The sequence below is a fragment of the Mesocricetus auratus genome, unplaced genomic scaffold (assembly GCF_017639785.1).
Source record: "Mesocricetus auratus isolate SY011 unplaced genomic scaffold, BCM_Maur_2.0 Super-Scaffold_100025, whole genome shotgun sequence".
NCBI classification, from domain to species: Eukaryota; Metazoa; Chordata; class Mammalia; order Rodentia; family Cricetidae; genus Mesocricetus; species Mesocricetus auratus.
The window spans coordinates 12,587,014-12,612,519 of record NW_024429206.1 but is presented as its reverse complement, the minus strand read 5'-3'; the positions used below and the strand labels follow the sequence as shown (position 1 = coordinate 12,612,519).

General features: G+C 44.8%; 1 protein-coding gene across 2 annotated transcripts in view; it reads right to left on the bottom strand.

The window, feature by feature from the left end:
• Positions 1–802: 802 nt before the first annotated feature.
• The window catches only part of Naa25 (N-alpha-acetyltransferase 25, NatB auxiliary subunit), a 44,461-nt gene continuing 19,757 nt past the window's right edge, over positions 803–25,506 (bottom strand). For both annotated transcript variants that reach the window (XM_040731608.1, XM_040731609.1), the window contains exons 9-24: positions 25,154–25,243; positions 23,161–23,330; positions 22,142–22,254; positions 19,288–19,495; positions 18,717–18,806; positions 18,242–18,422; positions 17,404–17,503; positions 13,676–13,827; positions 12,765–12,890; positions 10,858–11,101; positions 10,098–10,221; positions 8,825–8,890; positions 8,098–8,195; positions 6,890–7,000; positions 5,255–5,401; positions 803–3,374 (exon numbers count right to left, since the gene is read on the bottom strand). In XM_040731608.1, the coding sequence (XP_040587542.1) occupies positions 3,252–3,374; positions 5,255–5,401; positions 6,890–7,000; positions 8,098–8,195; positions 8,825–8,890; positions 10,098–10,221; positions 10,858–11,101; positions 12,765–12,890; positions 13,676–13,827; positions 17,404–17,503; positions 18,242–18,422; positions 18,717–18,806; positions 19,288–19,495; positions 22,142–22,254; positions 23,161–23,330; positions 25,154–25,243 (2,143 nt within the window). In that variant the 3' untranslated portion in view covers positions 803–3,251. The remainder of the gene's footprint in view (positions 3,375–5,254; positions 5,402–6,889; positions 7,001–8,097; positions 8,196–8,824; positions 8,891–10,097; positions 10,222–10,857; positions 11,102–12,764; positions 12,891–13,675; positions 13,828–17,403; positions 17,504–18,241; positions 18,423–18,716; positions 18,807–19,287; positions 19,496–22,141; positions 22,255–23,160; positions 23,331–25,153; positions 25,244–25,506) is intronic.

Sequence of the window (25,506 nt, the reverse complement as noted above, 5' to 3'; positions counted from 1 at the left end):
TTTTGTTAAAGGAAAAAGTATTCAGATGAAGTTAATTCCTCCCTGAAGAAGCAGGCAAGACCCGTTGAGGGCACGTGTTATCAGGACAAGAAGGATCAGGAAAACAGTTCCTGCTCCAACCGCATGGTTAGTGTGCCCTTGAGCAGGTGCTGTCACCAGATAGCCTGAAGCCTTCCAGTCACTCTCCTAGGTGGAGCCTTTGCACCGACTCCTTCAGGTCTCCAGACACACTGAAACAACGTCCATCACATGGAATGGATTTTCTACACCACACAGCCTCCAGCCAGGACGTAGGTCTCAATGACTAGCATGAAGCACAACTGCCTCAGACACACCTATTAGTTAATAAATGGAAGTGTGCGAGGCACTACTGTTAAGCCACAAAGATTAGTTTTGGCCTTTAGTCTTTTGGTTTTATTTATTTTCATTTGTTTGTTTTTAAGACAGTGTCTTATAGCTGCACATGGTCTTGACCTGAGCCTCCTGCCTGCAGCCAGGGCTAGCCCATGGGAGGGATAACATTCAGTAGAGAATCGAGATGAGGTACACTGCTTAGGAAGCTCTAGCTTCTAAGACTGGACAAAAATGAACCAGGCAAAAGTGCCAACTAAAAATAAAAACACTTATGGAAATTAACTTGTCCAGTTTAAGCCAATTTGCTGCCTTTCACTTAATACCTCAAGAGTGATTTCCCAAACCAATAAATCGCATAAAAAGTAGGAAGAGTTTCAACAAGCCTGCAGATAAATCGAACCCCTTTTTATATTGAAAAGGTTAAAATGAAAGACAAATACAGATTGAATGTGGAGATTGCAAAATATAATGCAATTTTGAACAATTAAAATTATGAAAATATACAAAATTGATGGCAGCACACCTAGGTTTGTGCACTCTCCATTATGTGGAGACACTACAAAGGACTCTGTCCATGTCAGAGCAGTAACTTGAACCCAATGCCTGCTGTGGAAAGTCTTGACTTAGGATCTCAGTAGTATAAAAAGCAGTGATTTTTTTCAGTCTGTAAACAGTAGTTTTTGTTTTTTAAACATCAATTTACCACACAAAAACAAAACAGGACAAAACCGATATAAACCAGAACAGCAGCAGCAGCAACAACGGGTCACTGAGCACTCTCCTCAGATACTGAGACACACAACCATGGGAGAGGGTGCTTTTTACTCAGTAAGAATATATATATATACTTTAACTGTACACAAATTTATAGTGCATGACAGCTTCCAAAAGAACAGACTGATAAAAGATATTGGTCATTTCTTCATAATTTCATTCTTTTTACAATTATCTTAAAATGTAAGAATTGGATCTAATTGAAATGCTACATTTAGTAGGAAAATCAGCAAGTAACAAAGGAAGCATAACTCCAACTTGACATTATTTGTCAGTAAAACCAGTGGAGATCCCAGGTGTCCAGGGCAGGAGACTGACTGGATAGACCACTAGAGAGAGGGATGAGCTATGCCCTGAGGGCCAGAGCCCGCCCAGAGTCATGGTCAGCTGACATAGCTGTTTCAAAGAGCATCTATGTCTACACACACACAGTATAGTTTGAATATCCCAAGAAACATCATTCCAAGAGCTACAGTGCTTGCAAAAGCCCAGCCAGTCCCATGGGACACAGGCCACAGACATAGAAAATGACCACATGTTGATGTTGAAGGCAAGTCAGAATTAGAGTCTTCAATTCATCCCATTCAAAAGGCCCTTTCCTTTTGGGATGGAGCATGTGATACTAACTATGGCAACTAAGTAATAATAAGTGTTCTGGTGTAATTATGTGGTCTAGGCTTTTCAGCACATCTTACGAGAAAGTGGTTTCTACAGATTTCCTTAGACTTTTAAACTGTTACTAACCACTATGCCGATTTGTGAATCTAAGAATGTCGAGATACAGGATAAAATGCAAACCTGACACCCGAGATTTTCCCAGCTCTCATTAGCTGGTGTCATCTTTTGCTGGAGCAGTATGTAGGAAAGACCAATACTCAGCCAATTCATTTCCTAACTTCAGTTACTGACTCGCAGTAGTCAGGCAACAGGGAACCAGAACAGAAGGGGATGCAAACACCAACAGTTACCAAAGGAGCTATAAGAGCTCGCCACAACATATTCAAGAGCAGTTTTCGTCTTCTCTCACTCTCAGACCAGCCTAAGTTGCAGGCTTGGGGACCAGACCTCCAAATTCCAGGTGAACAAAGAAAATACATCCTGGGAGAGTTGCCAAGTGTCAACAAAGCAGACTGACATGAGGCCCATTGTAAAACGTATCTTTTGCTAACCTAAAACTTAAAACCTAGGTTAAATCCATAATATAAAACCCCTTCGGTCTAAAACTCCCCACTTAAAAACATTAGAGTGGTAAATCTTTGTTTCTAAGTGTATTTATGCCTATGTATTTCTGTTGTGTGTAACTCATTGATCAGCTGCAAAATGTGACTCAAAACCAAGGAAACAAGTATCAGACTGGCCTGCACAAGTCATGCACACCTCTCTTTAACAGTTCTTCCTACCTTTCCTGGAAGCCCAGGGGAGAGGTCTCAGCATCTTAGGAAGTGTGAAGCTGGCTGTATTTATTATCTCCCTTGACGACCTGAGGCTGACCTAGCTCTCCCAGGAGCGGGGCTAGGGATGTCTTGGCTGTCAGGACTGAAGCCAAAACTGAGCACCTGTGGTCATGTGTGGTGCCCTGAAGTGGCATGTACTCACGCCACATCTCACCTGACCCTCGGTGGACCCACCCCCTGCTTTTATGGGAGCCTCACAAGAATCCTGCTGCCTCAGAAAGGGTCCTGTTCCTGTATCTGCTCCTGCACCTGCTTTTTGCCTCCTATGACTCAGGACCAAACCCAAACTCCCACTGCACAACAGAGAGCTATCACCTGCTTTGAGGTCGATGCTTTGTACTTATTTCTATTGCTGCTTGTATAGAAACCCCACTCCAGACATTTCTGGTGATGGGAGGGAAGTGGGGCTCTCGTTGCTGTCCTGTGTGTATTAACAGGTATAAAGAGTGGTAAACCCAGATGAGGGTCCTGCTTCTGGTTTATATACAATAATTTATAATCGGTTGTATATATTTAATACCTCAAAAATTAATTCACGATCAAAGTCCTTCATGCATTTGTGAGGAAGTTCTGGATGAAATCGATGGCGAGCAGCAGAGGTTGCTGTTGCCGGGGAAGGTGGTGTTGTCTTCTGCTGGAGCATCTTCAGTGCCTGTAGTTCATACTTTCTTAAATTTTTAGTTTCTTTGTGGTCTCAAGTCTTTTTCTGAGCAGCTCCCCAATTTCCAGAAGTGAGTGCAGGTAACTGCTCTGCACTTTCCCCTGCACAGTCTTTGAAAATTTTCTTTCTTCCTACAACAGAAACAAGAAGTCATCTTGCTCAAAAATCATTTACTTGATTTATGGTGACCTCACCTACAACACCAGGTGATTCATTCCTACATTGATACAGCTAATCAGAGCACAAAGCTGCTGTACATGTGAGTCGGAACAAATCTGTATAGCTGTGAGTGAATAAAGAAAGCCCAACTTTGCAGAAAGTGGTATCTTCATCACTTAGTTAAACTATGAAATAATATACTATACACTCTCATGAATACAAATGAAAAGAAAGTTGTCCATCTACAACTCTCTTTAGTTGGGTACCCCATATGGAGGAAAGAGGCCTAGGAAGAAAGGCGACGAAGTTTGGGAGGAAAGACTAGAAACACAAGAGATGTACTTAAAAGTAATGGAATTGCGGGATTTAAAGATAAAACAGGGCTGGAGAGATGGCTCTGCTGTTAAGAGCACTACTGGCTGCTGTTACAGAAGACACAGGTTCAGTTCCTAGCACTGTCATGGTGGCTCACAACCACCTGTAACTCCAGTTCCTGAGGACACAGGTACGCTTGTGGTCCACAGACGTACATGCAGGTGAAATAACCAAATATTAAATAAAAATACTTATTTTAAAAGCTAACAACAAAAACACTAAAAGATGAATGAGGACCATTCCAGGCATGGCATTTCACCTCTATGAACTCTGATCCTGGGAATGCTGGGGCAGGACAGTACAAAGGGAGGCTGTGTTCTGCAAACACGCAGAACTAGCCTGGGGACTCTGCGGATCTTGACTAGTTAAAACAGGCCACAACTGGCCAGTTACTGCTGTGCTCCATCCCATCAGGCAGGTGTGGATAAAGAGATAGAGAGATGTGGTGATATCTTGCTTGTACAAATAAAACCTGTCACTGGGTAGTGGTGGTGCACGCCTTTAATCCCAGCACTAGGGAGGCAGAGGCAGGAGGATCTCTGTGAGTTTGAGGCCTGTTCCAGGGCAGCCTCCAAAGCCACAGATAAACCCTGGCTCAAAAAACCAAAAAAAGAAAAGAAAAGAAAAACCATAGAGGTCTGGAGGTCTGTATAGACAGTAAGTGGCATGGCTGGGCAGAAACAGCATATAAGCAGGGAGAAACAGGAAATCATCACTCTCTTCTCTACTGAGATGAATAGGAGGTTAAGGTGCACTGTGGCTTGCTCCTTGTCTCTGATATCTCAGCATTTCCCTTTATATCTGACTCCGGCTTTTTATTATCTAGACCAATTAAGGACTCCTTTTACAGAGGAACTTCTCCCAGAGTACTGTACCGTGAGGGGCAGTGTCTAGACTGTCATACTGTCTGTGGCCAGGATAAGCTACAAGAGGAAAGGAGAAAGGGGACTCCACGACACGTTCCCACAGCTTTCTTCCTACCTCCTCTCCCTGCTAACCATCAAATGTCTCCATGAGACTTTCCAGATTTCATTTCAATGTGAAAGATTCTGGGGTTTTTCTGAGACACCCCTACACCCCCAAGTCTTAGCCCTCCCTCCCTGGCCTAGGATGCTATGCAAACCAGACTGAACTCACACTTGTAGTGATCCTCCTGCTTCAGAGTCCTGAGTGCCAAGAGAACAGGCATGTGTTACCATGCCCAGCCTCCCTAAATGCTAGGCAGGTGCCCAGTTCTTGGCATTAGTCCTCTTAGGAAACAGCCACAGAAAAGGGGGTTGGGGGATGGAAGAGGAAGAAAAACCTATCACCTCAATGTAATTTCACAACAGTGTACAATAAAAAAGTGATGTCCAAAGCATCTGTTGTTCTGGGTCTTACAGACAAATGGAGAGAATGATGAACTGAACATTAACTAGTCCTCCTGAAAAGGGTTCAACATGTGCACAGGGCATGCTGCACACCTAGCATCTCTTACCGGAGAGATACACGTGTCTTCTAACGTGAGTTCCTCAAGTTTAAGTGCAATTAGATGTGTTTCAAGTCCTTTAATATGATCCACAACGTTGGAAATTAAAGTCTGAAGTCCAGTAACATAGTCTTGGAAACTGGTGAAGATTGGAGGCTGGGGTAAAGAAGATTAAAAAGCATTAAAAACGCCTTCTGAGCATCTCCTGTTTCCTGCATAAGTTATGCTAACTTCCCACTGCCCAGTATGGTGCTGTGTCCACAGGGATGGACACACTGTGACAATAAGACAGCCTGGAGTAACCAGTTAACTGCTAACTGATGGTTTAGACAGCCTTTGGATGGGAAAGAAGATACTGGACATTAACCTATGCAGCAAACTGTATCCACGGTTTATACTTCTTTTAAATGAATTTTTATTTCCTACTTCCCAGAATGAGCTGGAGAACTAATAGAAAAAATGTGTGAGTGATGACTCTTGCAGGCTAGAAATATGCAAGAACAGTACAGGATGGGGAGGGAAACAAGGCTTTATTTTCAGGACTGGGGAGGTAGCACAATGGGTAAAAAAACTTACAAGTGTTGGACGAGCAACCACATAAATGCTGTAATCGTAGCACTCGGGAAGCAGAGACAGGCAATCCCAACAGCAAACTGACTATCTACACTTGTGAAACTGGTGTGCTCTGGGTTAAAGTGAAAGACTCTACCTCAGTATGTAAGGTGGAGGAGAGCAACCAGTGATATCTGACTCAACATATGTAACGTGTGTGTGTGTGTGTGTGTGTGTGTGTGTGTGTGTGTGTGTGTGCTGTCTGTCTGTCTGTCTGTCTGTCTGTCTGTCTGTCTGTCTGTCTCCATGGAAGCCAGAAGATGGTGTCTGATCCCCTAGAACTAGAGATAAAGGAGGTTGTGAGCCATTTGGCGTGGGTGCTAAGAACCAAATTCAGGTTCTGTGGAGCATAGCAAGTTTTCCTAGCCACTGAGTGAAACCTACTTTTTAATCACAGAAGAAAAGAAGAACCTCTGTGACGAACCAGGAGACACCTCCTTCATAGAACACTAAAATCTCAAGTATGGGACATGAACCTCATTGTTCCCTGATTTAATGAAGCACATGGGCAGTGCTTATGTCTAATCTAAATGTCTGCCTGTATCTAAGGATATGTTTCAGTAGTGTGGTGGTGGAAAGACGACAACTAAAGGATGCATCTCAGGAACCCAGCGCTTTGGAAAGGAAAGCAAGGCTGTGGTTGGGACGAATGGGTACTCTGAACTCTCAGGTCTCCCAAGACCATTGTTCCGTGTGAACACCTTGAGAACACAGGCTTGGGGTAAGCACCTTGGGTACGAAGCTGTTCTTTCAGATGTGTCAACTGACAAGACAGCAGATTGGTCCAAGGGTCAGCAAGTGATATCCTACAGAAGGACCTTTATGAGAGGGTATAACTGGGGAAAGCTCTTAGGATGCTGAGACAGGACAAGCGTGTGTCAAAACCAACACACATTTGTAGTCCCACCTACTGGGGGTGCTGATGATCAAAGTCAAGAAAGGCCAGGCTTTTTCAGAAAAATCTGTGGGAGAAAAGATGCCTCCAGAGCACAGCATGAGGTAAAGGGGAAGGCAAGGCAGCCATGTTATTACCATGATGATGCTGGTCTCTTTTTTCTTCTTTTTCTTTTTTTGTATATTTAATTTGTATGGTCGCAAGACACTCTCACAGTAACTGGATACCCAAAGGACAACAGAGATAGTCTGAAAGAGGAAATGTGCAAATTAGTCATATGGATTCCAATAAGGTGTTGAAACAGCAGCTACAGACAGACAGCTGGCAGTTCCACAGAAGGCCCTCAGAGACCATGGTGATGGGACAAGCCAACAAGTACTAAGAACTGTGAGCCAGAATGAACCTTTCTTCCTTTCAAGACATTCCCTCATGTAGTGTGTTGCTCAAACAGCCTAGTGTCCTCATCCTTCCTTCTGGTTCTCACCTGCTAGACTCCGTTTTACTTCATTTCTCTAAGTCCCTTTGCCGAGTGTTAAGTCCACAGCCCAGGGCAAGGGACCCAAGGGTTCCTTATAGTGTGGACTCTCTACACATCAGGCACTGGGACTCAGTAGCAAACCTGGGAGTCCTCAGCTGGAAATCCACCCTGGAGCATTCAGGCAGCTCCTGTTCCACAGTGTGGGACTGTGTGACCAATGATCACTTGTCACTAACAGCAGAGCAGTATATAGCCTTCAGGAGACTGCAGGCCACAGGAAAAAGAAGGGAGACATGGGTTGAAAGAAAAATGGCTACAGAAGACCTGGAATCAATGCCCAGAACCCACATGGCAGCTCTTAACTGCCTGTGACTCCAGTTCCAGGGGGTCGATGCCCTCTGGCATTTGCAAACCTCACGCAGGTACATATACATACACATAAACCTAAAACAATAATGACAAAAGAATCTGGCTAAGACACAAGTTATGCTGCCAAGTGTGCTGGCAAGTGTCCATGACTCCAGCACCTGGGAAGCTGAGCAGGAGGATTCAGAGTTCAGGTCAACCTTGACTACAGAGTAACTAACACTCTGTCTCAAAAGAGCAAGATGGGAAGAACGCTGTATTCCATCACCCTCCAGACTCCTTCGTAAAGAAGGTTATGTAATTAGTAAAACAGAGCCAAAGAAGTGAGACAGACTGATTCAGGGGGAAAAGCATGCTACTCGGGAAGCTGTCCCTAGGTGTAAGGAATGACACCAGTTTAGAAAACAATGTGAAATTACTCCTGGTGCCCTAGACAATCAGGTGACACAGGATAAGCTGTGGGTGTAAAGCCCTGTCTGTGCCTTCAGGATGGAGACATACCTCCACAAAGAAGACCAGGTTCTCCAGGACAGCAGGCTGTGTCTTCATGTTACCATCTGTAACTTCTAAGAGTTCGCCTTTACACGTGCTGAAGACACCTGAAGGAGGAAGAGGTTTTGTGTTTTTACTCTCCTTAAGTTTCCACACTTTCAGAAACATGATGTAGAATCTGAAAATAAGTGACTTAGTAAGTCAACCCAGCCTGGTACATACTAAGTTCCAAGCTGCCCAGAGCTACAAAGTGAGACCCTGTTTCAAAAAGCAAAAATATAAAAGATACAATGGAATGGGAGTGTAGCTCAGTGTCAATACTTGCCTAGCCCAATCAATGTCCCAGATTTTACCCTTAGTACAATCACCAAAATCAAAATGAAATCCTCCAATCAAACAAAAAGACCCAATGCATATGAAGTAAAAAGTCTTAATGATTGTTCTGTAGTTTCCAAAATATAAAGTACTCTTAGAAATGATACATGCTACTAGGCAATAGTGGTGTACACCATTATTCCCAGCACTTGGGAGGCAGAGGCAGGAGGATCTGTCAGTTTGAGGCCAGCCTGGTCTACAGAGTGAGTTCAGGGCAACACAGAGAAACCCTGTCTTGGGGGTGGGGGTGACACCAAAACTATGATTATTTCCAAATCCTTACATGTGTTTACATATCCTTAAACACTGAGCTATTGTCAGACATGCAGGCATAATTCAAGAGTCTGCAGTAAGAACTTACCTTTCAATAGTTCTAGTAAAGATGTAAGACTATTTTCTATCCGTTCCTGTATATCGACTGTACCCTCTAAAATTGAAAAACAAACAATCAACCTTTGTATTTGTAGAAAGATAAAGAAGCAAAATGGGCATGGCTGCACATAGCTGCGATCCCAGCACCCAAGACACTGAGGCAGTAGGTCTGAGCTCAAGGCCAGCTCACAGCTCTGCTGACAAGACCGGCAGGCTGGGAAAGGTATCAAGCTTCAGGACCTGAATTTAATCCCTGGGACCCACATGGTAGAAAGAGAAAGCTGACTCCTATGCGTTGTGCTGTGAGCTCTACAAGAATACTGTGACGCGCGCGCACACACACAAACAGATGAATGAATGAATGAACGAACGAATGAACGAACAAACTGCCATGGCAGGTTTGGAGAGATGGCTTAGTGGCTAAGAGTATATACTACTCTTGGAGAGAAGCTGAGTTCAGTTTCCAGTACACATATCAGCTAACTCTGGTTTCCACTGGTACCTGCCCTCATGTGTACATCCCAAAACAAATGATTAAAACATTGGGGCTGGAAAGATGACTCAGCAGTCAAGAGCACCAGCTGCCCTTGCAGAAGAACTAGGTCTAATTCCTAGCACGATGCATACAGTGACCCACAACTGTTACTTCAGTTCCAGAGGTCTGACGTTGCCCCCACTTCTGGCCTGCTCTTGATGAACAGAAATACACACAGGCCAAACACCCATACACTTAAAAAAATAATTAAAAAAAAAACATTAAAGTAATGAGAATTCTAAAAAGCAACAGTGTAAACTCAATAACCAACAATCGAGTCATGGCAGGGGCATTTTCTTCCTGAGACCCCAGGCATTTACAGCCCACTACAGACCCAGGAAAAAAAGGCAGAACTGAGCCGGGCATTGGTGGTGCACACCTTTAATCCCAGCCCTCGGGAGGCAGAGGCAGGTGGGTCTCTGAGACCAGCCTGGTCCACAGAGCAAGTGCTAGGACAGCCTCCAAAGCCACAGAGAAACCCTGTCTCGAAAAACAGAAGGAAGAGGAGGAGGAGGAAGAGCAGGAGTACTGCAAAAGGAAGAGGGGCAGTGGTGCTCCTCGTCCAAGGGCTATCTCAGGCTCTCTAACAGGACTTTCTCAGCCTAGGGGTGGGGCTCAGCCTATGGGTATTTTTGATTTTCCTTAAGTTTAGGATCTTCGTAATATTTCAGTATTTATTCACTTACTGAATTTTAAAGGTCCTGCAAACGTGCCTGCGCACACTTACCTAAGCCACTGGTATCAAGCTCATACACATCGCTGACGAGATGAAAGGAGTGGACCTGGCACTGACAGCAACCAGAACTGAAGAACCTGCCCATCCTGCTGGGGACAGGCCCAAGGAAGGGATACTGGAAAAGAGGGAGAACCACATGCTCAGTTCACACAAAGTATGAAAACAGGACTTGTAACTGCTACAAAAAACAACTTAGTAAAAACCCATTCATAAGAAACCTAGTAACCACCTTCCCATAATAACAACAAAAGAGCCACATATACTAGCAGGGCATGGTGGTATGTGTCTGTGTTCCTAACACAGAGACAGGAAGACTTCAAATCCAAGGTCATCCAGATTTACATTGAGTCTATCTCAAAAAGAAAAATGCAAACAAAACAAACAAAAACCACAAAAAGCTATTGTTTTTCCTGACTGATGAGTCTAGGACAAACCCCAAAATGGCTCCAAATCATCAAATCCCTCTTTCTCACAGTGCCAACAAACTGGACCAAAATGTGCTCTTCACTATGTATTAAAAGACAAGTGCTAGCCGGGCGGTGGTGGCGCACGCCTTTAATCCCAGCACTCGGGAGGCAGAGGCAGGCGGATCTCTGTGAGTTCGAGGCCGGGCTGGACCAACAGCCTCCAAAACAATACAGAGAAACCCTGTCTCGTAAAACCAAAAAAGAAAAAAAAAGAAGAAGAAAAAAAAAAAAAGACAAGTGCTGGTATAATTATTGAGCCTCCAACAGCAAATACTTATTGATACCTGAATTTCCTTCTCAATAAATCGCTTCCCCGTCTCCACGGCCACTTCTAGCTGTTGGAGGAGCAAACGAAGAATGTCAATCCGGGAGGAAACACCGTTCTCCGAAGTCTTCTCTGAGTTCTTTGGCTCCACAGGGTGGGTAAGACTCGGAAGTCCACTGATAAGCCTCAGCGTTAAGGTGCGAATTCTTAACCACATGGTCTCCTCCTCCAAGGAGAGTTTCTTATGCTCTTCAGAAACATTCCTTAAACAAAAACATCCCCAGACCGTGTGTTTTACTCAGCCTGTTGCCTTCAAAGCTTTGAGTGTTTCTTTTCACCTGTCAGGAAACCTCAGGATAGTTTCTGCCTCTGGCAAACATCTGATTCCTGCCTGCTTCACAAGGCAAGCTGGGCATGGCAGCCTTACCAACAGGTCAGTTCCTCACTCAAAGTATTTGCTTTGATGATTAAAACACACATAACACAAAAAAAGCTGAATTGCCAGAAAACCAAGGTAGGCAGTGAAGAACACAGCTACCCAAACACTCAAAAGTCCACAAATTCACACAAACCCCTTCAGACTTTTCAATACAAAAAAATTATATAAACAAAAACTATACTGGGGCTCAGTTTGCTGGCACAGAACACAAATACAGGATGAGTCTCTTTTACACTAGAAAGGTCCCAAGAATTGAACTCAGGTTGGTGGCAAGCCCCTTTCTCCACTGAGCTATCTTGCTGGCCCTTCTGACCGCTTTGAAGACGGGTGTATAGGCTAACAATTTAAAATCCACCTGAATGTATAGGGTAAGTAAGGGTGGGCAAATGCAGCTCTTCTGGTGGCTGAGAAGTTGCTTTTCAAAGAATCACAGGAGGCCTCAGGAAGTTTGTTTTATTTGATTATCTCATTGAAATGGGGCTTTGTGTAGCATAGGTCTTGAATATGCTGGCATGTTCAAGGATGACTTTGAACTCCTGATCCACCTGCCTCTAACCTCTCAAGAGCTAGGATCAGGTTGTTGAGTAGGCAGAGGGCAGTGCATGGCTAGTCCTTTCAATTTTTGTCTTGCCAGGGCTATTCATGTTTGTGTGTGATTCAGAATAGGACATCAATTGTAGGAAGAGATGTCACTTATCCGCTTGGGCGTAGTCACAGGTACATGGGGAGGAGATAAAGGGAAAGGGGCGCTTGCTCTCTTGTTGGGGCTGTGATCGAGGTCCGAGTCAAACAGAACGCTGACCTCAGTTCTCAGTTTCTCATGTAAGTGACTTCTCTCTTTCTAAAGTATCATACGACTCCCCTCCCCGGTATCCTTGGCGTGGATCATTTACCATCATCAACCAATTATTAAGAATTTTAAACTTTTGTTCCCTTGAAACAAGATCATTTTATGTAGCCCTGACTGTCCTGAAAGTCTGGTCTCAGAGTTCTGCCTGTCTCTGACTCCAGGACAGAACAATCACACCTGGTTAATAAACACACTGATATCACTACAACCTTTTGTATTGCTATAATAATAATAATAATAATAATAATAATAATAATAATAATAATAATAATGTACGTTTGTATACATATACCATATATATGCACAAACATGTGCGCAAACACATACCTGTAATAACTTTTTAGAACCTAATAGATATTATAAGTCTCTATATAGTGCTAGGAAAGTCAACATCACATAAAAATGTCTTCTATCTTCCTCTCAGATGCCTAGGGAACTGCAGTCCATCCCATACCTTGAATCACCTGGTGCTCACACACTCCAAGGACAGACCTAACCTTAGCAGGCCCAGTGCTGGAGTGGGATGTGCGGCAACTAGGCTCTCTGATTCAAACAATGAACATGTGCATTGTATGAAGGGGAAATTTTTAAAAAGTTGTAGATCCACATTGACTCTTCAGAGCTGAGCCCCTCTTACCTGTCCTTTGGATCCCAGCTAAAGAAAACATCCAAGTCTCTGTTGTCTCTTAAATCTTCCCATGGAATGTCATCTTCCTCTGGCCTCAGATTCATTGATTTGATACTTTCTGCCAAGCTAGTTGTTCTGTAACACAGAAGGTTTGCTTAGACCGTGTTTGCACACATATGTGTGCACATGTGTTGCACATGCAAGACTTTGTGACTGTGTGTGCCTGAATTGGCCAGAGGTCTACATCAGGTATCCTGCTGTCTCTCTCTACCTTGTTTTTGAAGACAGGCATCTCACTGAACCTGGAGCTCACCAACGGGCTAGGCTGGGGCCAGTAAGTTCCAGGACCCTCCTGACAGCACTGGGCCTCTTAGCACAGGATTACAGGTATGCATGGCCATGCCTGACTTTTTACTTGGGTGTTGGAGATCACAACTCATGTCCTCACAGCCACACAACAAGTACTCACTTTACCTAGTGAGCCACCTCCCCAACCCTAAGGTCTTATTTCTATAACAATACAGTCACTGAAACACTAGCCAGGACTTTCTTTTACTAGAAAGAGAAAAGGGATTTACTTTAGAAAACATGGTCTCATAGACCCAAGACAAGTTATGACAGCAAGCAAGTCTTTTGCAGTTCAGAAGAATACAAAATACCCTGCTCCTAAAGCCTATCCAGGGGAGAGGCCTCAAAAGCACTACAGGGAGGAGGGTTAGTGCCCAGGGCAGGCGGCTCTACTAGATGTGAGACAGCCTCAGTCCTCCAGCATTCTCCATGACAGCGTCAAGGTTCTGTGTTTCCCTGTTTGCAGCTTCTCTTCCCATCCCGTCGTCCATTTTCCCCTTAACTCTGCTGTTGACAGCCATGACATGTGACCTGGCCCCTCAATCCCTCTTGGCCGCTCATCACATACTTACATGTTTGCTTCAAGTAGAAGGTCTAACAGCATCCGTTCAGTGCGCACTTGTGCAAAGTGGAGAGAGTTATTCAGCCTGTTCCTAAAAGCGATAAACTCTGGGATCTTCTCAAATGCACCGTATTTGTAAGCTTGAATAATGTATTCTGAGGTCTGAGAAGGAAAGACACCACCTTGGTATAAATACTCCACAGCTCAGGCAATGTAAGCAAATCTTGCCAGCCAACTAAATATCCAAACTACAGCCAAGGCTCTGGTCCAATCTCTGAAGGTCTGGGCCACACAGTGCAATTCCAGTCATGAATAAAGTTACTTTCCTTTCCTCCTGCAGCCTAGTCAAACATCTCCTCCACTACACTGCTAGCCCCGAGGCAGTTAGCACTGTCTCAGCCCTGTCTTAGCACTCATGCCTTTCCTGGCAACAGGACTAGAGGATGTTCCATCACGTCAGTCAAAAACTTGGCAAATGCGGATCTTACCCAGTATCTCTCCAATTCTAAGGCAAACTAAGCTCTGTACAAAGATTTCAAAGATGTCATAAGTGCACAACCCTACTCCCACAGGCCCCAAATGAAAGCCTGTCCTGAATGCAGAAGGAGAGTGCTCCTTGGTTGGCTCTGTCTGAATACAGTATCAGACATAGGCGGATGAGCTTCTCAGAAGGACAGAAGACACCACACAACAAGACCCATCAACAGGAATGCCACCTACTCTGAGGATGACGTCAAGAACCAAGTTGCCTGAGCACACAAACTGCTAGAGATTACCCTAGACAATAAGGGAAGGGAGGGAGCGCTCGCGCGTGTATTTTAACTACAGATTAAAACCATCAGACGTTTGAAACGCTATAGAGCAGAGGCAAGACAGAGTTCCTTATCAAGCACTGGTACAACGGAAGAACGCTTCAGAGTGGGCGGAAGCCACCAGGAACAGAAGACAGATCACCCCTGCGGGCCAAGGAAGTGTTTGGCTCAATGTTGATGTCTGCCCTGAAGACACTTTCTGGAAAAGCCTGTCTTTTGCCTAGCATTAGTTTGCTTGTTCTGCCCCCATTTCTACTATGCCTGAGTAATTTGCCCAGTAGGAAAATAGGCCAATAGTCAACAACATACCCTCTGATACACAGCCTCGCAGGGTTCATTTCAGGCCGTGGGGTTGTGCCACGGGCGCTAAGTCAACTGCATTCGATGCGGCTTTTAAACCCCCAGGGGACACCTCGGCCAGCTGTTTGCCTGCAGTATCTGGAGAGATTAAAGACGGACGGACACAAGAAAATTAAAAAGATTATGTGTGATCCTGCGGGTTTAGGACTACCTGCCAGCTTGACTGAGGACACCAGCATGCCCCATCAAGAGGCCCACACTTATCACATCCTTCTCTCCTCTAGTCCCCAACTCAGAAGCCACAGCAGGGTTATCTGCTGACCCTTGCAATGGGAACTGACAGCTTGAAAACATTTCCAACTAGCCAGGATGGAAATAGGACTTGCATGGTTCTACACAGAATGCAGTTCCAACCTGAGACCCAGCCTTCCCTCAGTGGGAACCTCAGTGGCCCATGGAACATCACTTCTGGAAAAAAAAAAAAAAAAAAAGTAGCTTTTCAAAGAGAGAAACAAGGGGCAACCAGGGGACAAGTAAATATAGTCTGTAACAAGCCAAAAGTGGCTGCAGATTTCTGTCCATTTGACTGAGATAGTCCCCTTAAATGCCTGCCACAATAAAGTGGCTCTGCAGAGCTAGCCAAGGGCCCAGGGAGCATCGCAGGAGGCTGAGAACGTCACTGTAATGTAGGCAAACAGAAGCACAGGCACACCGAGGACTGCTGACCAGAGCGTGCGTCCGCATCACTCCCACTCATGTGTGCGCCACGAGGCTAGTTAGATGCCAGAAGGACCCTGAAATGAACCCTGGTCACCGTGAAAATTAGCAAAGTTACATGGGAATCAGACTTTAAAGAATGACAGAGACTTCAGAGAGAAGGCGGAAAGGATTTTTACTATTTTTATTTCTGTGATGTGTGTTTGGGCAGATCCCCTGGATCTGGAGTTACAAATGGTCATAATTTGCCTGACGCAGACTCAGGCCCTGCAAGTCCAGCAAGCTCTTCACCACTGTGCCATGTCTCTGTCACCCAAAAGCGAGCTTTTAAAACCATAAACATTTAAGTGACTTTTGGCAATGAGGAAACCTGACACTGATTCCTGAGTAAATGACAGTAGACAGACATCCAAAGATAATTTTCACCCCACAGCACAAAGCCCACCAACAACAGTGAGTTTGCTTCTTAAAAAGGACTATGTTGAAGACTAATTAAAAAGTGAAATATACTAGCTACCCATGGGAAAAAGCACTTGTGAAATCCCCAAAACCAGACAATGAAAGCTGCAGAACATGGTATTTGGGTTTTGCAGAATGCCACTCCAACAGGTCCAGGGTTCCGCTTCCTCACTGGACACACAGGCACCGCTGCCTTGGGTCCTTATAGATGGGATACTCTAAATGGTTAAAGCAGCTGCAGTATAAACTCAAGGAGAGGACTATTACTCCACGATCAGTACAATGCTAATCCATCAGGCTCAACATCGTGTACATTTAGCTGCATCAGTGATCAATCACAACAACGGCCTCTGAGGTCAGTCAGGAAGATAGAGAAGGAGCTTGGAGACAGGCTCACCTACACTGCAAGGCCCTGTCTCCAATTTCAAGTCTTCCAGTAAATGAATGTCTTCAACCTCTTCCTTATAAATACAGAAAGAAGAGCTGAAACAGTGAGACTTGAGTAGGGTGATCAGATTTTTGAACGCACTGTGTAGCCATAGATTTATAACACAACGTCTATTTACACTGGAAATTTAACCCAGTGTCTGAGACAAGGATTCTTGCCTCTATGCCAAGTCGGCACCTTGGAAACAACAGTCTTAGAAGCAGATATCCTCTTCTCTCTCATCAGGGAGAAGGTCCCCACAGATCCCAATCCATTCAGGACAGCGGACAGACAAGTTGATGGTGCGGGCTGAGGCAGAGGGGTTGGTCTGTCTTCTCCGGGATCAGAGCTGCCCTCTGCCGCTGCACACCAACAGCTCAGAATACACTGTTCAGAAGTGTTCTGTCCTGCTTCTCTGTTCTCTAACACGCCTCTCAAGAAGCAAGTGGAAGACAGGCATGACTTTAAAGCAAAGGCCTCAAGAGTAAGATGAATCTCAGATGGCTACTGCCTCACCAAACTCGATGATATCAAGACAACAGGAAAATGGAAAGCTACGGGCCAAACTCCAGAAAGTGAGGCTTAGCCACACACAGGGAGAATAGCAGCAGTGGCCACTCTAACGACACACCTTCTCTGCACACTAGTAGTGACTGAGAGCTGACACCCTGAGAACTTCTTTAACCTAATGGACCCACGTGTACTCAGGTCCACCCTTGCCTCTTGCTTCCATCATGATACGTCTCTGACTATTGTGTGAAACACAGAGCTAGGAGACAAAAGACTTCTTAGTCTGTTAAAGCCCAGTTGCAAATGTAAAGTTCCAAGGATTCAATTACAGACATGCATATTGAACAAATGCAAGTATCTCTACCTAGTGGCCTTGGATGATTCAACTCAACCTAAGGTCACCTGCCAGCAATAGATCAAGGTACCACATGACATGTATCCGGTGACCTTAGGGAGTGGTGCATTCTGAACCATGTCAGTCAGTAAACCATAGCACCAAAGGGTTTCACTTACATCTTTCTGGTTGGAGTGGAAAAACCTGAGTGCGAAGTTACAGGACTGGGAGGCAGCAGCGTACTGACCCAAGGATGCAGCATATCGGGTCAGAAGATAGCTAGGTAGGAAGGAAGAAGAAACATGTCACAGCTACCTCACTCTACCATCCAATATTAGGAACCACGAAAGAACAGGGCAGAAAAGAAAACAAACAGAAACTCTACCAGTGGAATGATTTAGTTCACAGGAGCAAATTAAAAGAAAATAAACATGGGCTGGAGGTTAAGAGCACTGACTTCTTTTCCCAAGGTCCTGAGTTCAATTCCCAGCAACCACATGGTAGCTCACAACCATCGGGTGCCCTCTTCTGACATGCAGCCATAACACTGTATACATAATAAATAAATAAATCTTTAAAAGAAAAGAAACAGAGTTCTTTTTTTACACCTGACACTAACAGAAACATAAACCTGGTGGGAAAACATGTTCTCTTCCTCAATGAGAATAGAAAAATGCCTGTAAATAATTGCATGGCATAGCCAAAAATCAAACCCAAAAGGATACTCTGGGTCACTGGCAACAGCAAGGGAGAAGTAGAAACTTCAAAATAGAGAGTGCTAAAGAGAAAGTCAAAAATATACAGCTGGCTCTCTGGAGACATGCCACCCCACAAAAGAGGGCATGCAGCCTTAGCATGACTGAAGTTGTAAGCTCCATAATGCCTGGAGATTAAGGCCCTGCTGCTTTGCAGTGGGTCACAGTAGTCAGTAACTGGTGTCTGGAGTCCTGTTCTGCTATCATCTACAAGAGAGCTTCCCAGGCTGTCTGCACAGTATTCAGAGTATATACTACCAACCCAATGGTGTCGTGCTGGATATGCTTGGCGTCAAGGCTAGAGTAAAGATCCACCACTGGCTCAAATGCACCCAGCATGCAGTAGATTCGAACAAGCAGCAATTTGAACTGAGCATTCGATGGGCTGTGGGTTAAGCCTTCTTCCAGCAGAGTCAGGGCCTGCCAAACAGCAGTCTCCTCACCTATAATGAAAACATCCACTCATATTTAGGGAACTACCACCCAGCAAGAAAATCATCTGTTCAACATTAGTAACTAAAAAGGGCTCTTCTGTTATGTGGGTTGGCCATCTGCCTTTCAATCAGTGTGACTGTATCTAAACTCTAGCTCTATTTCACAGTGATTGTGCATTACGCAGACACATTTAGAAACTAACGAGACAGCTGATGAGTTGGGCCAAAGGATCAGTGGTGGAGTTTCGACAGTGTGGCCTCCGTCTCCAGAAAACCCCCACAGAGCTGACAGTGGTATCCTACCTGCTTCTCTCCATATATCAGTGAGCACATGGACAGCAAGGAGGCAATAATAGTCAGAGAACTGCAACTCTGTCTTCAAACAAGAGCGCCCTAGGGGGAAAAAAAAATCACACCTTATTTAATAGTTACTTATTAAGTGCTGCTACAGGAGGCTTTTAAGGAAGGTATATGACAAGCACGAAAAGTGAAAAAGAAAAAGAAAGTAAGCATAGGGTGAGTGAGTCAGGCAGTGGTGGCGCACGCCTTTAACCCCAGTACTTGGAAGGCAGAGGCAGGCGGATCTCTGTGAGTTCCAATGCCACCCCGGTCTACAGATTGAGTTCCAGGACAACCAGGGCTACACAGAGAAACCCTGTCAGGAAAAAAAACAAAAGAAAAACAGACAAACAAAAAAAGAATAGAATCTATACTGAAGACAAATACAAGTCATAAAAACTGGGGATGTAGCATGGACATAAACACCAGTTTAGCATGCATAAGCAACTGGCTTCCATCCCCAGCACCACAAAAGAGGAGCAAGAAAGGAAGGATGGGTGAATAGAAGGAAAGGGGGAGGAGACATGACACTCACCAAACTCCAGTCCGTGCTGGTACCTTAACATCAACTCTCTGACCACACCCAGTTTCTGGTTCTTATCCATGATGTGGTACAAGCCAAGCAGTCTTGTCAGCTGCACAACACACAGGTGCTGCTGCAGGGCGCGGATGTCAGCGGGTAGGGCAAGTTTGTCCTCAGTTGGTGTTGACAACGGAACAACTCCAAGAAGCTGATTAATAAACTGCAGAGAGAAGGACAATGGCCTCACAACACAAAAGACACCTGAGATGCTCTTTAGGAGGAATCTACCTATCCACAGCTATTGTCCAACATCTGGCTCACACAAACCAGGTGTGGCACCGCACGCCTAGAAGTTCCAGATCATCATGGCTGTGCAAACTGAGCCACAAGAGATGCTTCTCCACCCCTTTTCCTTTAGGTTACAGGTATGGGTTTTTTTTTTTTTTTTTTTTTTTTGCCTGCTTATGTCTGTGTCAGAAGAGGTCACAGACAATTGTGAACCACCATGTGGGTGCTAGGAATGAAACCTGGGTTTCTCCAAGAGCAAGTAGCACTCTTAATCTCTCAGCCATCTCTCCGGCCCACAAAGACCTTATCTTTGCCAGGTGATAGTGGTGCACACCTTTAATACCACCACTTGTAAAGCAGAGACAGGTGTATCTCTGTGAGTTTGAGGTCAGCCTGGTCTACAGATTGAGTTCCAGGACAGCCAAGGCTACACTGAGGAACCCTGTATTGCAAAACCAAACCGGGGCTGGTGAGGTGGCTCAGAGGTTAGGAGCACTGACTACTCTTACAGAGATTCTGAGTTCAATTCCCAGCAACCACGTGGTGGCTCACAACCATCTGTACTGAGATCTGGTGTCCTATTCTGTAGTGCAGGCATACATGCTGCAGACAGGACACTGCGTACATAATAAATCTTAAAAAAAAAAAAAAAAAGAAAGAAAAACCAAACCAAAAAAGAGGGGCGGGGACAGAGGGATCTTATTTTCCCAAAATTTCCTTTTCCTTTTTTTTTGAAACAGGATTTCTCTGTGGAGCCTGGCTGTCCTGGAAATTGCTCTGTAGACCAGGCTAGCCTTAAACTCATAGATATACCTGCCTCTGCCTCCTGAGGGTTGGAATTAAAAGCATGAGCCACCACTGCCCACTTTTTTTTTTTAATTTTTAAAAAGCTGTAGCAAAAGTACAAAGTAAACTAAGACCAGTAGAGTCAGGGAGTAGTTTCCAGGCTTTCACAAGCAGGGCTACTCTTCCAGTAAAGAACCCTATATGGGTCCCACAAGAGACTGTCAAACATATCAGTCAAGTACAGCCACTCAGAAGAAGGTAAACTCACAGCAGCCTTCATCAAAGTCCCTGACAAGAGACACGACACTCCTCTTGAGCAGCTGGCCTCTTGCTGCTCCCGCAGGGTGGTCAGCACTACTGGACAGGATGCTCTGTCCCGCACTGCTCAGCACATGAACTGCTCACCAGCACTCAAGTGACCTAGTCCACATGGTTACCTGGATTCTACTTTGATTCCCAACAGAAACAAAACCCACTATATTTTCAGAGGATTCTGATTACTCCCTTTTTCCGCACTAAACCAAAATCTGAATTCCCTGTAAAAAATTCTCTTCCCTCCTCTCCTCTGAGACAGCTGTTCATATATGCCCTCCCAGACCAAACTTCTTATCCACTCAACTAATTTTCTCTCATATAACTTTCAAATGTTCCTAAAACCCAGGCTCTTCCTGCATGCTATAATTACCCAAGAACTTGTCAGCATGAGCCTGCACACAGACACCTTAAGAAGAATGGAGTCTTTCAGAACCCAACTGAGACTACTGGATCCTTATTAGTAAGGGAACTGGGTTTAGTTAGGGTGCACTAGATGGGTCACCAAAGTCTGCCAAAGTACTGAGTCCAGGTAGAGGGAAGACACAGTCATTCCACTGAGCTCGGTTCACTTCACTCACTAGTGGCTCATGGGCACAGAAAGTTTTGTGGAAGGCCACATGGCAGCAGCCCTGGCACAAGTCTCCAATCATCAAGCAGATGACAGATACTGGTTTATACAAGCCTGTACCTCTGCGCTTGATGCTATCCCACTTCAGAGGCACTGTTCCCCAATGGATAAAGGCCCCCAACTACCCATAAGCAAGGCTTACTCTGGAGCACGCAGCTCACTTTTGAATATGAAACAGTCTAGGGCAGTGGTTCTCAACCTATGGGTCACAACCCCTTTGGGGGATCACAATCAGATATGTACACAACAATTCTAAGCATAGCAAAATTACAGTTAAGAAGTAGCAGCAAGCCGGGTGTTGGTGGCACACACTTTTAATCCCAGCACTCGGGAGGCAGAGGCAGGCGGATCTCTGTGAGTTTTGAAACAATACAGAGAAACCCTGTCTGGGGGAAAAAAAAAAGAAGCAGCAGCAAAATAATCTTATGGTTGAAGTCACCACAACATGGGGAACTGTATTTAAGGGTCACAGCATTAGGAAAGTTGAGAACCACTGGTCTAGGGGCGCCTATGTATGGCTCGTCAGCTTGTAAAGACACAGCAAGATGTGCAGAGCAAAAAAAGTGCCAGAGTATCTTGACTTCCACTGGTTGGCCTCGAGAAATCAGCCTAATGTAATGGCTCACACAACACCTCCATGTTTGAAGATAGAGGCAGGAGGACCCTGAGCCATGTGAGCAGTCTCAGAAAAATGAAACACCTGTTGACAGTTGAGACATCTAGGCGTGGTTCTAGACCTGACAGCTCCAAGTCCTGTGGATGTAAGGCAGTTACTCCTGTTCCACCCCCTCCTGCACTAGCGTGTAAGCACAGACACTCCAGACACTAGCAACTCTGAGAGACACGTACTTGTGTGCACTGGGCAGCAGGCAGGAGGTCAACAAACACCTTCAGGTCTGTGAAACAACATGGCTTATCCCCGAACTTCTTGAAATACTGGAACATTAGCTCTTCCGGGTCACCTTAAAGAGGAGGACACTACATTACTACATTACTTACAGACTGCAGTGACTGCTTCAGTGACATCTCTAGTCTGAAAGCATCTGTTTTATTTACATGAACTTGGCCTCAAGCCAGTCATGGTGGCACACATCTTTAAAACCAGCACTCCCTGTCTCAAAAAATAAAATGAAATAAAAAATAAAAAAGAGTTAGACGTGGTGTTTCTGGGTGGTAGTGGCATGTCTTTAACACTTGGGAGGCAGAGGCAGGCAGATCTCTGCGAGTTTGAGGCCAGCCTTGTCTACAGAGTCAGTTCTAGGACAATCAGGGCTACACAAAGAAATCCTGTCCCCAAAACCCAAGAATTAGGTATGGTGAGCACACCTATAATCCCAGCATTTGGGAGGCCGAGGTAAGAGGGGTCAGTTTAAGGTCATCCTCAATTAGTGGCAAGCTACAGGCTACCCTTCGACCTTCGAAAAAGTAAAAGGTAGACACTGTAGCTCAAAATGGGAAGGCTGAGTTCCGGCCAAACTTGGGTTACTGAGTGAAATCCATTCACAGAAAAGTAAATTGGAAAGAATGCTAATGTACTCTGAGAAATACTGAGAATGACAAGCCTGGAAATTTCTCTTTATACTGGGTCAACAAGGACTTGTTGGACTAGTCAGACACACATAAAAAGCTAAGCATATGGGTAAGAGAATGGGAGGAGAGGAGGGAAGGGAAACTGTAGTAGGGATATAAAATAAATGAATTAATTAAATAAAAATAAAATAAAGCCAAGGAAAATATAGGCTGAACAGATTTTATAAAGAACCATCTTTAGTAATTGATTTCCTAAGTACATTGATTGGAGGACTGCACTCGACTTGAAGGGTATCCCTCATCTTCTCTAGTGCTCCCCATACCCAACGGTTCTTTACCCAGCTTGTACTCGTCGTTACAGCCTTGGCTCCGCAGGCGCCTGATGAGTTCCAACTTAGCAAGGTGTGGGCCTCGCACATGCCGGGCACTTTGCGACGCTTCCGTTATCCTATCCTCTATAAACTTCACGGCGTCTTCTGCAGAGCAGTGTACTTCCCCTTCTAAGGAACTGGAGGAAACAAGGCACCATTACTTCCTCCAAAAACAGTGGCGGACTGTGACACCACAGCTGCAGCCATGCCTTTAGTAGGTTGCAGGACACTAAGCAAAGTCAGCATCACCTCAAATAGTCAATTCAAGGAAGGGCTCCCAGTAACTGGGAGGAAGAGGGAGATGGAGCTCTATGAGTTCTGAGCCAGCCAGGTTTACATAGTTCCACAACTGCTAAGTAAAGACCCCATCTCAAACAAAACAAAACAAAACAAAGAAACAGACAATGGCTAGCAATGTGGATTAGTGGAAAATCACTTACTTGCTTCACATACGAAGAGGGCTGAGCACAGTCTCTATAAATGAGGTGCAAGCCATGTGAGAAAGCCATGAGCCTGATCTAACAGATAACAAGTCACAAAATTGCTGGTGGCAAGGTAGCTCAGCAGCTAAAGTGCCTCTATGAGTCAGAACCCACATAGTAGAAGGCGGGGACTCATTCCCACACTGTGTCCTCTGACCTTGGGCACGTGTGGTAGCACACGAGTTTCTGCAATAGCCTAACTGCAAACAACAGCAGAAACATTATTGGATTAGGAAACATCTCTGAAGGAGAGCTCTTGAGTTACTCACAGAAAGATGAAACAGGCATCTAGCACATAAGAAAGAGCCTGCAGGAATTTTCGGAGGGAAGACACAACAACCACCGCTATGTCTAATCTAATCCCACTCTGGTTGTACAGCGCTGGGCTAAAGGATGAAAGCAAGCGGGGTGGCAAGGTGCTGTCAGCTTTGTTTTTACACTGAGAGTTAAGAGGGACTAAACAGAGCTCACAGGGATTACTTTAAAGGATTGCATTTATGAACAAACCATGACAGATGCACAAAAGGCCTCCTGCTCCATCACACTCAAAAGCAACACTACAATCCAGACATGCTGACACCTGCTGTAAACCTAGCACTCAGGTTAAGGCAAAACAGCAGCCACTATGCTGGGGATACAGTTTGGTGCTGAGAAGCCTCAAATACTAATGTAAGCCTGGGGGTCAACTACCAATCCACAGAAAGTGAAACTGTAATTCAGAGATGACAATCATTTGGGGACACAGGTTAAAAATCTTCAGGGTATCACTTAAGTAAGGGGTCAAAACTAAACCTTTTAAAATATAACATAAAGGTTAGAGAGATGGTTCATCAGTTATGAACACTGCTGCTCTTATAGGCTTTCAATTTCCAGCACCCACATGGCAGCTCAAACCCATCAGTAACGCCTGTTCCAAGAGCTCCAAGCCCTCTTCTGGCTTACCCAAACACTAGGCACACACATAATGCATATATAAATATCCAGGCAAATTACTCATGTTAAATAAAACCTTTGAAACAAATTTAAAAATATGTAACACACACATCACTCCTTACATAAAGACAAATAAAAACTGCTAAGGCATGAAAATGAGAGCTGGAGAGATGGCTCAGAGGTTTTCTGGAAGTCCTGAGTTCAATTCCCAGCAACCACATGGTGGCTCCCAAACATCTATGAGATCTGGTTCCTGCTTCTGGCCTCCAGGTATACATGCAGACAGAACACTATATACATAATAAATAGATAGATAAATGGATAAACAAATAAATAAATATCAAAAAAGAGAAAAGAGCCAGGCGGCTTTAATCCCAGCACTCAGGAGGCAGAGGCAGGCGGATCTCTGAGTTCGAGGCCAGGCTGGACCGACAGCCTCCAAAACAATACAGAGAAACCCTGTCTCGTAAAACCAAAAAAAAAAAAAAAAAGAAAAGAAAAGAAAAAAAGAAAAGATATGGAAGTGAAAAAAGAAAACAACTTACTGTTCCCCTTCAGCAGGAGGTGTCCAGGCCTCTTCAATCAGTCGAAAGACAGAATCGAAATAAGTCAGATAGAACTGCCAGTCATCTGAGCTAAAATCAGATTGAATGATGCACACAGGATTAAACCCAAGTTGTGACCAAGCTGCCTTAGGAACCATGACTTCAACTGATCCTCTAAGTCATGCCCACATGTCCCAGGACCCCCATGGTGGCACTGCCAGGGCTGTCAGAGCCCAGGGATTTTCAGATGCTCAAAAACAAATGCTCTTCCGCTGGGCGTTGGTGGCGCACGCCTTTAATCCCAGCACAGGGAGGCAGAGGCAGACAGATCTCTTCACAGAGAGCCAAGGCAG